The sequence below is a fragment of the Pimephales promelas genome, chromosome 4, assembly GCF_988280905.1.
Source record: "Pimephales promelas chromosome 4, fPimPro1.hap1.1, whole genome shotgun sequence".
Lineage (NCBI taxonomy): Eukaryota > Metazoa > Chordata > Actinopteri > Cypriniformes > Leuciscidae > Pimephales > Pimephales promelas.
Window position 1 is genome coordinate 47423268 of NC_142772.1, and position 14654 is coordinate 47437921.

A 14654-nucleotide genomic window follows, 5' to 3' on the forward strand; every position below is an offset into this window, starting at 1 on the left:
AAAAAAAATGATGTATGGATGGATGATGGATGGATGAACAGATGAAAAAATATCGATGGATGAATGGATAAAATGCATGGATTGATGGATTATCATGAAATGCATGGATGGGTGAAATACATGGATGGATGGATGGATGGATAGATGGATGGATGAAATACATGGATCAATGAATTACATGGATGGATGAATGGATGGATGGATGGATGGATAGATGGATGGATGGATAGATGGATGGATGAATGGATGGATGGGTGAATTACATGGATGAATGAATTACATGGATGGATGGATTGATGGATGAAATGCATGGATGGATGGATGGATGAAATGCATGGATAGATGAAAGACCTTGATGGATGGATGAAATGGATGGATGGATGGATGGATGGATGGGTGAAATACCTTGATGGATGGATGAAATGCATGGATGGATGAAATACCTGGATGGATGGATGGATGGATGGATGGATGGATGCATGGATGGATGGGTGAAATACCTGGATGGATGGATGGATGGATGCATGGATGGATGGGTGAAATACCTGGATGGATGGATGGATGGATGGATGGATGGATGGATGCATGGATGGATGGGTGAAATACCTGGATGGATGGATGGATGAAATGCATGGATGGATGGATGAAATGCATGGATGGATGGATGGATGGATGGATGAATGGATGGATGGGTGAAATACATGGATGGATCGATGAATTACATGGATGAATGAATTACATGGATGGATGAATTACATGGATGGATGAATTACTCCGATGGATGCATGGGTGAAATACCTTGATGGATGGATGGATGAAATGCATGGATGGATGAAATACCTGGATGGATAGATTGATTGATGGATGGATGGTAGGGGTGTAACGGTACACAAAAATCACGGTTCGGTACGTACCTCGGTTTTAAAGTCACGGTTCGGTACGTTTTCGATACAGCAAAAAGAAAGAAATGCCAGAGAAATTTCCTATTTGTTTAAAGGAAAAAATATTTTTAAATAAGTGTGAGTTTTCCTAGATCTTGAAACTTTCAGGTTTATAAATGGGGGTCATCTTTGAAGGATGAACAAATAATGTTTTGGTCATCACATTAAAAATAACATTTAAATATATATACATTTATATAATATTTGAATTTTGAAGTGCTGGAAAAAGATGTGTGAAGTACTTGAAAGCATTTCACCATTCCAGCCAAACTGGTTCCAGTTAGTGTTACTATATTAAATCCATGGTGAATGTTGCTGGTCTGTGGATGAAAGTATTAGGCTACTAGTTCATTCACGGCACAATGTGTTTCTCCTGGTTTCCATGACAGCGCTGTTTGATCTATCTACGGTTAATAACGGAGAAATGTGAATGCTTCTAGATCTCGCAGCGATGTTATTACCTCAGTGGCGAATTCAAATGTTTTCTTTACTTGATCTCTTAGCGCTGTGTAGTAACAGTGTTGCTTGATCGAGATCGGCTCGCGCTGCACAGATGTTGCTGGTCCGAACTGATAAACGATCCATGAAGCACATAACGAGTAGCGCAGTTTCGTTCTGCTTTCATTACGCTTGCCATTTGATGTTGCGCAACGTTGTGTTGGCCGCGTCAGCACGAATTTTGCCGGCAGGGAAAATGGTCCAAGCAATCGTTCGGTTTGTATGCGTACCGAACCGGAAGCCTCGAACCGAAACGGTTCAATACGAATACATGTACCGTTACACCCCTAATGGATGGATGGGTGAAATACCTGGATGGATGGATGAAATGCATGGATGGATGGATGGATGGGTGAAATACCTGGATGGATGGATGGATGGATGGATGAAATGCATGGATGGATGGATTAATTACCTGGATGGATGGATGAAATACATTGATGGATGGATGGATGCATGGGTGAAATACCTTGATGGATGGATGGATGAAATGCATGGATGGATTGGACGGAAGGACTGACATTTCCTGTAAAAACTGACATTTATTTTCTCAGATCTTCAGTGAACTCCATCAAACATCTGCAAACCCTGTCCAAACCAGCCGAGAGACCCCAAAGCCTCAAAACTACAGCAGGACCTGCAGGTGTAAAGACAGGGGGCGCTGTTGAGGAGCACTCCGATTCAGACGCTCAGCAGATGCTTTCGTTTGCCATGGATGACCCTGATTTCGAGAGTGAAGAACTTGGCGTACACAAGACCAGAAAGGTAGAGAACCATTTCTAAGTTCTTGATTATTTATGAAATTTCAACCCATGGCCTTTTATTCCACACTGAAATCAGTGTTATTTGGATTTTATTTTTATAAACCATTAGAATTTGGTTTTAGTGTTTGTTTGTTTTTTTTGTCATTTTTATTATTTTGTTGTAAATACAGTCTATGTAATTTTTTTTATTACGTTTTATTGATTTAGTTTTAGTTATTTTAGTACTTCAATTTAAAAAAAAAGGATAAATATTGTCTTGGCAGCTAGCTGACTTTATTTATTTTTATTATATTTTTAAATTAAAACTATTTTTATTTTACTTTTAAATATAATAACCCTGACTGAAATCCATCACAAATGTTGTTCTCTAAGAAATTCAAGTCATCTAATGCATCTAAAGTCTAATAAATATAAATTATCTTTTTTGCTACCACTTAATTCACACTTATCCACTCATATTTTATGCTTTGTGTGTCTTTCTCAGGGGGCCCTTTCTGCACTAGATGACTTCTCTGACCGGTCAGATGATGGTTTTGTGTTAGCTGGACTCCAGGAGCCCCCCAAACCTGTTGCCCCCTCATTCAAGACCCTCAATAGCGACATTGACCTCTTCGGCCTGGGATTTGAAGACACGACACCTAAGAGTAAAGACAGCAGTGAAGATCAGGAAGGTAAATTGATCTCTGTCCTACTTTTTTTAATTCTAAAGTGCTCCGATATGCTATTTTAAAGCCTCCTACAATAGGTTCACATTCATCCAAGGTCAAAAAACACTTTAATTTTCTCATCATATACATTGCAGCACCAGCTCTTTTATCACTGTGTCAGAAACGGTTCAGTAAAGGATTCAGTCTCTCTAAACCCCTCCGTATTAATTTGAGCCCGAGTCCTCTTGGAAGTGGATTTGCTTTCACAGCACAGAAAAAAGTGTCTTCTCAACCGATCTCTCTAGAGTGTCGAGTGCAGGTCAAAGTAGATACAAGACCATAGGCTGGCATTATGCAAACATGTTACAAACCTTTGAGCAGGAAGTTGCTGATGACTCGTTTCAGGCAGTTGAGAATCGGTTCTTGCTTTCAGGAAATAATAACTTTATTTGTCATGCACTTTGCATTCACAAACAGCTATAATACACACTACATAAACAATATCCAAAAAATCATAATGGGCACTTTAATGTAAGTGACACGTTATATAAAAACTAGGGCTGTCAGTTAAACGCATTATTAACAGCGTTAACGCAAACCCATTTTTAGCGGCGTCAATTTATTTATTAACCTTCTTTTTGGCCTAGCAAACTTTGTAGTTTTTTTTCACATGCTTTATTGCAACAGGATGTGGCATGTGCTGCGATATGAAACCCATTCATGTGAATTTAGCGGATCTAGCTAGACCGGAAACAAAACAGGCACGCCGCACACTTGTTTAGGGCTTGCGAGCCGGCCAAATAGTAGGTTAACATTTACGTTTTGAGTGGATGATGAGTGCGAGATATATAGCATATGCTAATGTTGTTTTCAATAAAAAACATTTGCACAAAGCAAGCCGATCGACTTTTCCATGATAAGGATTCCTTGGTAAGAGCATTAAAATGAGAGAAAAAAAGACTCATAAGACTCAAGATTCATAATAGACATTTAGAATAGATGTGTGATTAATTGCGATTAATCGTGAGTTAACTATAATATTAATGCGATTAATCGCGATTACATATTTTAATCGTTTGACAGCACTAAAAAAAACAGATTGCATGTAGTAGATCTTTAAAAACATTGATGCCTTTTCCAAGTTATATCAATTCAGGTAAAACTAAGAGTTTATGCTGCAAATCCATTGATTTCGAAGGGGACGGGCAATCGGGCAAATATTTCTGTCTGTATTCTTGCTTTTCAAGCTTTAAGGGTATAATCCCACACCCTTAAAGGGACACTCCACTTTTTTTGGAAATAGGCTCATTTTACAACTCCCTCAGAGTTAAACAGTTGAGTTTTACCGTTTTTGAATGTATTCAGCCGATTTTCTGATATTTAGAAGAATATCAGTAACCAGACCGTTACTGGTCTCATTGAAATCCATAGTGAGAAAAAATATATACTATGATAGTCAATGAGACCAGAAACTGTCTGGTTACTGATATTCTGTCTGGTTACTGGTTACTGATATTCTTCTAAATATCAGAAAATCGGTTGAATTGATTGAAAAACGGTAAAACTCAACTGTTTAACTCTGGGGGAGTTGTAAAATGAGCCTATTTCCAAAAAAAAAGTGGAGTATCCCTTTAAAAAAAGATATTGCATCCCTCAAATGCTCTGAAAGGGCTTTTTTTTTTAATGTCTGCAGTCTTAAACAACTGGGTTAAAGGATGACTGTGCACATTTTCAAGTCTGTTTTATCTTGCAGATAATGAAAGCAGACACTCCATAAAGGACAAGAAAAAGAAGAAAAAGAAAAGCAAAGAGGTAAGATATGAAAAACTTGACTATATTAGCGATAGACAAGCATCAAATAGGCCAATAGTGCTATTTTGAGGTTGTGCGTCACATCCAAAATGTACCAACAGCTTGACAATGGATTATGTGCCTGTTTTTTATTTAAGTTTTTGAGTAAATATTGTGTAAGGTGAAGTCACATGTATTTATATTGTGCTTTATACAATACAGATTGTTTCAAAGCCACTTTAACAGTACCGGTAATACACAGGCTTAAAACTGCATCAGTGTTGCAATATTTTGCAGTTAGGAAACAATTAATGTGACTATACAGCAAATTCATTTGTTCTGTGTTCTCATTCTGTACATACTGCTAAATCCATTTATGGAGTTTAATGTAAATATTAATTTAATGTTTATAATTATAATGTCGGTATCAGCAATCAAAAAGCCTCCACTGGTCGATAACTCGCTCTTATTAAAACTTTCTCATGTGTTTCAGATTTTGTTGCTTGTGCATAAACTGCCTTTTATTAGTGAAATTGAAGAACAAATCTTGTTGTTGTTGTTCTAGGAGGATGAGAAAAGCAGCAAAAAACGACACAAACACAAGAAAAAGGAAAAAGATGAAGCAGGAACGGTAGACGAGAAAGAAAAGAAGAAGAAGAAATCATCAAGGCCCAAGAAAGCAGGAACTGTGGACGATCTTGAGGCCTTCCTGGCCAGTGAGGGTGGAGATTATGAAGAACTCTAGAGCTCCATCTAACCAATCAGGGTTTGACATCAACACCGTGTGACATCGCCAGGTCATTTTCCAATCCATTCCACCTGTTTTTCAGTGCCTAACCTTTTGAATTTTCACAGCGTTTTTGTTCTTCCAGCAGTGCAGCTTTACGTTGTGCTTTCTCAAATTGGTACGTGGCACCGTTGTTCGCCTCATGCCGTTTTCCAAAGTGTATCAGGATTTTCACCTATAACTTTAGATGGATTTTTCGGGAAGGACAATCGATCTTATTCGAGTTTATATTCCGTTATTAACTGATTCCAGCAAAATGATGACGTTTGACAAAAACTTGGTTATTTTTAGCTGTATTGGTTTTGTTTTGTGTGTCTGTCAATGTGTGTGTGTGTATATATATATGTGTCCCTGAAAACTTTTGGCAACTCTGTGTGTGCTTGCATTTTAATTTAGCAAACTTATAGAGGGATTAATCAGACTTTTCGATCAAATCTGCACAGCAGCAGTAGGAGGCCACATATAATACACGAGCAACACTCATTTTTGTGTGAACTGTTTGAAAAATTATTCTCGAGTTGCATTTAATTGAATGATTTTGGCTGTGTTTAAAAATGTTGCATAAATTCTAAATTCTATCTAACAATTAATGTAAGAATCAGGGCTGTCAAACGATTAATTGCATCCAAAATAAAAGTTTGTGTTTACATAATATATGTGGGTGCACTGTGTATAATTATTTTATATATATAAATATACACACACATGCTTCTATATTTAAGAAAAAAATATTATTTAGATATAAAATATTTATATATAATATAAATTATATATAAATCTACATACATGAAAATATTTCTTAAATATATACAAGCATGTGTGTCTATTTATATATATATATATATATATATATATGTATGTATGTATGTATGTGTGTGTGTGTGTATATATATATATATATATATATATATATATATATTAGGGCTGTGCAAAAATTAATTGTGATTAATCGCATCCAAAATAAAAGTCTGTGTTTACATAATATATTTGTGTGTGCTGTATATAATTATTTTGTTTATATAAATACCTATGCATGCATGTATATATTTAAGAATTATTTGCGCTTAAATTCTGTGTATATATAAATACATAATCTAAATTATATAAATATAAATATTTTATATATGAATAACACATTTTCTTAAATATAAACATGCATGTGTGTGTATTTATATATACAAAATAATTATATACAGCACACACAAATATATTATGTAAACACAGACTTTTATTTTGGATGCGATTAATCCCAATTAATTTTTGCACAGCCCTAATATATATATATATATATATATATATATAATTATACAGTGCGCCCACATATATTATGTAAACACAAACTTTTATTTTGGATGCGATTAATCGTGATTAATCGTTTGACAGCCCTAGTAAGAATAGTTTTCACAAAGAATGTGCACAGAAGGTCGTTCTGCTCATGCATCATGTGACCTGATATCTTGTGGCGTTCATTGTCTTCCAGACGATACATCAAATATCAAATCCTCAAAGAATCAGCTGGTGACTATTAATTAATAACAAAAGCTGCTTTTGCCATCAGTTTCTTTCATTACAGCCTTAAATCGTTTTACACTTAATATAATGAAAGCCTTTATATAGCAGTCCTATACAGTAAATGTATGGCTCTGACACACTGCTAACGTAGACAGAATTACTGCCAGCTGGAGAGACGCACTCTTCCCGCAATCAAAATCATGTTTGCATTTAGATCATATGATATAATCGCATCAAGTCGTTTGATTTTTCTTTATATTTAATGCATTTACTAAACCAGTATTACTATTCTAATAATTTGTTTTAAGTTTCATAATCATAGTTTCCGGCTCTTCCTCTCCTGTCCTGTCTGGTAAATGTATCCATTCCCTTTGCTGAATATCTTTATTTTTGTTATGGCTTGCTTGTGTACTTTTTTAGAAGTTATGTGTAGACCTAGTGTTTGGCTTGCCCATGCACAGAAATTTGTACATTTTAGCAACGACCATGTTTAAATGATTCGAATGCAAGAAAACAGAACTGATCCAAAAAAATATATCAAAATATTTTTCCCTCATATTTTTGCACGGTTAGGTGACTAAAAACAGATACAATTACGTTTAAGGAGAAGATGTAGAAAAACGGGCTGTGAATTTGTAAACTACTTGAGTGAAAGTAAAATCATAGTTTGAATGCACACGTTTACTTTGTAATATCACCTAAAATATTTTGGCTTCAAATTATCCAATAATGTCATGATGAATGAGAGTTGTATTGTTTACTCATAATGGGCATCATTCATGAAGCCAGATTAGCATCAGATTGTGTGTAAAACGACCACTTTCGTAAGAATGGTTTCATGAATACTCTTGCAACCCCCCCCCCCCCCCCTTTTTATTTTAATCATGTGTTCCTAAATGATAACCAAATAATTTCAGCAGTTCTTACTTCAATTTTTGCATGGTATTGAATGTAAAATGACCATTTATGTAAGAATGGTTTGATTCTGCTCGTGATTCATGAATGAAGCCCAATGTTTACTTGCAATGCTTTAGTTTTCATCGTGTATTGAGAAATGATAAGCCGTGAATTTTATTCTAATGAACTAGCCTGTTGTGGAATCTAATTGGCTCCAGCTTAAGTGGCAGAATGACATCATCCCTTCTAGTGCACCTCATCATTTCAAATGGATTTTCGATTTTTCCAAATATTCTTATTATTGGGACAAAACAACAACGTACTTTCCGCCGTCCAAAGAAAATGACTTTTTTTTTCCCGGCTTGACGGTACTACGAACGTTCACCTTGGCATCAACCTCTGAACCTGGTTGTTTCGGCCCAAGATATTGTCCCGCTTCGGCTTTCCTTCAGGCACAGTGGTGCCGGCGACTACTGAATTCTGATTCCTGCTCATAAAGATGTTTTATCAAATTATCAAAGAGGAACGGAGATCATTGGGGCGACTAGCCTTTAAATAACGGTACGTTTAAAGACCTCCTTATTCCCGTGTGTCTCTTGCAACCATCGTCTGTGTCTCCTAGGTCGTTGCAAATCGAGCACGGCTGCCGGCGTGCGCCACCGAGACCATGTGATGCATCACACTGTCACCATGGAACTGCTCGCTTGGGAAAACTGTCTACACGCTCACTGTGATAAATAGTCTCACACTCCTGGATATACGAGCACACTGTTAATACTCTCACCCCAAACCAGCGACTCGAACACATATCAACTTCCTCTTTACTCTGCCTCAAGTATGATTGACTCTGAAGGGCCCTTGATTGATTTGATTTATCTCTCCGTTTGGCATGCATACAGGAGATGGGAAACGAATGCATTGGTGCTGCACTAGCTCAGTTACCAACACTCTTCCTGCGTTTCACTACGACTGCTTCTAACGCTGGTTTTAAACCGTAGGTTGTTTTTTTCGTTTATTCATCCAGCATATATGCATTCCAAAACCTTTATTTGGGACCATAAATGGTTGTGATTGCCTATTTATTTTTTGTTACCCTGTTTCACTACCCACCCACAGTGTTCATATTTTGATTTATGTGTTTCAATTGTGTAATAAATGCAAGCGAAATTTGAACGCGAGTTAATAGTGATTTATTTGTATCGTATTCGTAAAAGTTGTGGCGTTAAAGGGATAGCTCACTTTGAAATTAATTTTTGATATGTTTCAGTTTACCTCAAGGGCAGGGCCTGAAATTAACACCCGACCACCTGCCAAATGCGGGTGAATTTTTCTATTGGCGGGTAACACTGTCAATCTACCTGCCACATTGGCAGGTAGCCAATGAGAATTGAGTGATTCATTAGGATTTTTACATTTCAACTAATCCGCCATGGCGTTTGACTTTAGCTAAAATGTGTCGGCACATTACTGGGGTAAAGAGGCCAGCTGAAACAAACGACCAACAAAAAGATGAGGATGAGAAAAAGAAAAGTAAAAGAAGACATTTTAATACAAAGTGGACAATTGGCGGCAATAGCAAGGTTCGTGAGCGGCTGATTTATGACAGCGACTGTTGTTTCGGAACGTTCATGCGATCAGAAGAAGACGAGGCCCTTTTCTGACTACGTTTGGATGTGCGAGTATTAAACTGTTGGTGAGATGGGATGAGATAATGTAACGCTGACGTAGCCTACAGTACAACGACAGTTGTGAAATTCCCATTTTTTTTCACCATTATATAAAGGTGAAAAAAAAATAAAACAGGAATTTCACAATATTGTTTTTTTTTTTACCAAGGCAAAAAGGGGCAAAAAAAAAAAAAAGGAAAAAAAAGTGGCTGGTAAAAAGTCTCTGTGGCAGGTGAATTTTTAAATCCACCTGCCACAGTGGCCGGTGGCCGAAAAAGTTAATTTCAGGCCCTGCTCAAGGGCATCCAAGATGTAGGTGTCTTTGTTTCCGCAGTAGTTTCAATTTTGATATTTTTAGGTCAAACCGTTCTTGTCTGTCAGTCATATAATGGAGGTCTATGGTCACCACCTCAAAGAGCATGCACAGAGAAGTCCAAATTAAACATGATTTAATGACTCGTAAATGTAAGTACACATTGATGGCCGGCTTGTGTGAGAAAACGAACAGTATTTATATAGTTTTACCCACAAAGCGCCCGCGCCCTCAGATCACTTGGACGTGGCTGTGGTTACAAGAGGTAAAAACGATATAAATACTGTTCGTTTTCTCACACAAACCGCTCGTTTCGTGTCTTAGGCCATCAATGTGTACTTACATTTACGAGTCATTAAATCATGTTTAATTTGGACTTCTCTGTGCATGCTCTTTGAGGTGGTGACCATAGACCTCCATTATATGACTCACAGACAAGAACGGTTTGACCTAAAAATATCAAAATTGAAACTACTGCGGAAACAAAGACACCTACATCTTGGATGCCCTTGAGGTAAGATATAACATAACAGAAATTAATTTCAAAGTGAACTATCCCTTTAAGCATACAGCTACGTTTAGTTTCAGGGCTTTCAATTCATTCATTCAATCCCAACATTCCTCAAACATTTTAGCTTGTTTCTCCTTTTCTAGATCATTTTAGCACACTATTCGTTTGTTGCCTCACCCGAACTGTTGTTTTTGTTGGGGAAATGTGATTTCTAGATTAGTTTACAATCCAATCCACATTTTGGTTGTGACACTTTACGGCCACTGGAGGGAGCCATTTTTTGATCAATTTATACAGTTAGCAGGTTAAAGTCACCATGTAAAGTTGAGGATGTGTGTTTGGAGCAGTTTTTGTGATTTCCAGTTAATTTGTTTTCTATTGTTAATTCAATCATTCATAGCATGGTGTTTCAGTATACAGTGCATATAATCGTTGGTGCCAACTACAGTCATTGTCGTAAGTAAAAGTCTTATTCTTGTCCTTCTCTTCCCCTTCTGTCTTACTGAACACATCAACTATGTGGCCCCGGTCCAGGTGAATGCGATAGACTAGGTTATTTTATCTTGATAATATCTACCACACGCTGTCGATTAGATATTTGGCAGATGCGTAAAAATGCTGACAATACATTCACCCTATGTATTTATATCCGGCGTACATGCATTCCCTGGGAATCGATCCCAAGACCTTGGCATCAAGGTGAATGGCAATGTGTTTACATTAATTCACATGTCCATCCAAGAAAAGTGGTCACACCTTGAAAGACTGAATCAGTGTGTTCAACTTCTATTTTAAGTTTAACAGGTTTCCTGTTCAATTTTATCAAATCTAAAATTAAATTGCCTGTGCTCATCAACCAAACTCTTCGTATTCAATATTTTTATTTTTTTTAATATATAAATATATTTATTTGCAAAAAGAGACGGTAGTTTCTACATTTTCAATCTCCCCCCAAACATATTCACAAACTTGCAGACTCTGACTTGGACCTGTATATGTTATATGTTTAACTTTGATTGACAGCCGAGACAGCCAATCACAGCTGACTGTATAACAGCACTCGGGGTCGAGTTGGGGAAACCTGGTAAACACTGAAATGCTGTTCTCTGTTGAGATCAATAGAAACTGTAACATTACATGTTTTCGTTATTAACTTACTCCTTTTTTACCTGTAGAATAATAAAGTCTTCATAATGTGCTACTGGCAGATTTTTAGGCCTTTACTTGCAGAAAAAAAGCAACATTTAAAGGGCTGTTTTAACATCCTAACATTTAGTATTGTTCTGCAAGTCACATATAAAAAAGAATTAAATCACCAATTTTATTCAGATAGCTAAAATATGCAATTTGGTACCTATAAGAAATTCCGATGCAAGTAATGTAAATCAATGAGATCTTTATTTCTGTATAGCAGACTACTTACATAAAATGCATATAAGTTGCCACTTCTTTCTTCAAAGCACTCTAGTTTTAAAACATATAATGCAATTAATACAATGATGATTGAGAGATGAGCAAATAAAGGTTCCTCCAAAGTCTGATGGATCATATTTGATGATCAAAGTAAATATTAATCTTGAAGTATTACTAACAATATAAAAGTCATTCTCAAGTTTACTTGATAAACTTACTTGCTAGATTAAAAAATGGCTTGTAGAGAGCCAAACTTGTGGGCACTGATCCTTTTTGTGTGCATTTATTTTACATGAATTGTATTTCTTATTCAAAATGTTTTGTATGTCATTTTATCTAGTGATTTTAAAATTGCAATTATCTATAAGGTTGCCTTTTGTGAAAACGAGCTCTTTTAGCTAACTCGGGTACATTTACATTGGTCTAATGTTGATTAATGTACACTGTCCCCTTTCAAATAAATAAATAGAATAGATAAAAATCATGTCATGTAGGTTCTGTTCTAAAACCTAGTAAGCTGCCTAGGTAGGCTAGCAACTAAATGTATAGGCAACACAATTATAAGAGATTGTACCTTTTTTGGCCAAATTTGCATGTAACCCTTGACAGAAAAGGCGATCCCACAATACATTTTTATGAGAAAGATGGCAAATGAAATGAGAAATGCTGATTAATATCTTTTTATTTTATTTTTTTATATTAAATATTTATAATTATTTAATATTAAATATATTAAATAATAAATTATTTAATATTAAATATTTAATATGCAATGATAAATATATTTTTATATTGTTTTGTTGGGTTTTTTTGTGTGCGTGTCCTTAAAAGTGTTTATTTCGAGGTGCTGTCATGTAGGGTGTTCTGATGCGCGTATGAGGGTGCCTAAGTAGGCAGCAAGGCAGCTCACTAGGTTTGAGAACAGAGCCTAACCGTCTCAGAGCTCAGTTTAACTGTCTAAAAATGTGAGTCACCAGAGGTCTCCCAGAGAACCGCTAATGAGGATTTATACTACACAAATGTCATGGTTCAATCTCTGGGTTTCTCTATTGTAGCCGGGAGTTTTCTATGCAACAATTTTTTAATTATCTCAGGCCGTAGAGGAGTCTCTGGAGTGGTGCTGATCACATAACCGCTGAACAGCATGCCTTGTGTTCACTCCAGGGTTAATGATGCATCACGACTGCAGGCAACACATGCTGAAACATTTCACAAGCCAAACTACGGATTAAATCAACAGTCAACAGAGGCTGTCATGCTGAATATTTATCACAATAGTAGCTATGGCAAAATTAATTCTGTTTACTATTATAGTTCATATGTTGATGGCGTTTGCAGACCATTTTATATTTTGTGATGTGGCTTATTTCACAGTAACACAAAAATTTAGGACATTCATGACACGGTTATAATGGCCTCATGACAGCCAATGTCAAAGCCAACCACATGACAGCTTGACTTAATTTAATTAGGGCCCGAGCACTAACGGTGCGAGGACCCTATTGAAACTGTTAGGGTTATTTTTCTTTTTTCTGCAAAGTAAGCGCCATTTTTGGGGCCGCAACATGCTCAAAAACCCACCAAATTTGGCACGCATGTCAGGACTGGTGAAAAATTTCGTATTTTGTGGGTTTCGCGGATGGGCGGGGCAAAATGGCTCGCTAGCGCCATCTAGAAAATTTGAAAAAATTAGCCCCTCGTCCACGTTCAACCTACATGCACGAAATTTGGTTGGGATGTGTATCATTTCAAGACGCACAAAAAAGCCTCAAGAACCCATACCCTAAACTCGAGAGGAAGTCCGCCATTTTGAATTTGGCGACCGATTTGGGACGATTTACATATCCGTACTTTAACAAACTCCTCCTAGGGATTTAGTCGGATCAACTTCAAATTTCTGCTGTCCCTTTTAAAGGCATTGACGATGTAAAGTTGTGCTATCTGCGCGTTTTCGTCGATGGGCGTGTCCGTGGCGTCGATGATTCGCCATGAAACAGGGAAGTTGTAGTAACTTGGCTGTAAATGCCCAGATCTGCACGAAATTTAACACATTTGACAAGAGTCCCGCCCTGAACAAATCTACCTGCCGACATTCACCCACAGTCATAGTGCCACCTGCTGGCAACAGGAAGTAACCTTTAACGAAGCAGCCCCGCCGTATGTTTGACCGACATGTACGAAATGTCTGTGGTATATCTACCATGAAAGACCAGACCAGAGGGTCCAGAAAATCGTTTCGCTTGATAAGACCCGTATTCATCGTCTGGAATCGTTTAAAGCCCTTTGAACAGTTTGCAGTTTGCACTGAAACTGTCTTTTGGACCTTGAACCGTTTGGTTCCCATTGAAGTCCATTATATGGAGAAAAATCCTGGAATGTTTTCATCAAAAACCTTAATTTCTTTTCGACTGAGGAAAGAATGACATGGACATCTTGGATGACATGGGGGTGAGTAAATTATCAGCAAAAGTGGACTACTACTTTAATGACAGTTGTCACAAACATGCATAAACCCTACTTCATATTCAAGACATATCTCATGGTTATGAAGGTGTCATGTCAGTCTTACGCACACCCTTTCAAGTAAAGTGTTACCGACAGTAATTTATTTCATTTTGATCTCTTTATGACCACAGTTTTCTCCTCTTCTGATGGCTACTTCTAGCAGGATAACACTCAGTCACAAAGCTCAAATCATCCCAAACTGGTTGCTTGAACAAGACCGCGAGTTCACTGTACTCAAACATTCACAAGATCTCAGTCCAGTAGAGGAGATGTGGAACGGGAGATGGATGTTCAGATCCGACAAATCTTCAGCAACTGTGTGATGCGATCATGACAATATGGACCAAAATCTCTGAGGAATGTTTCCAGCGCCTTGTTGAATCCGAGCCACGAAGATTTAAGGCAGTT

The 14654-nt window shown here is 37.0% G+C and overlaps 1 protein-coding gene across 2 annotated transcripts in view; it reads left to right on the plus strand.

Moving 5' to 3' along the window:
• rabl6a (RAB, member RAS oncogene family-like 6a) overlaps positions 1–6110 on the plus strand; it is a 31005-nt gene extending 24895 nt beyond the window's left edge. For both annotated transcript variants that reach the window (XM_039687660.2, XM_089130629.1), the window contains exons 13-16: positions 1994–2204; positions 2688–2874; positions 4604–4662; positions 5207–6110. In XM_039687660.2, coding sequence (XP_039543594.2) covers positions 1994–2204; positions 2688–2874; positions 4604–4662; positions 5207–5386 — 637 coding nt within the window. In that variant the 3' untranslated portion in view covers positions 5387–6110. The remainder of the gene's footprint in view (positions 1–1993; positions 2205–2687; positions 2875–4603; positions 4663–5206) is intronic.
• Positions 6111–14654: the final 8544 nt, after the last annotated feature.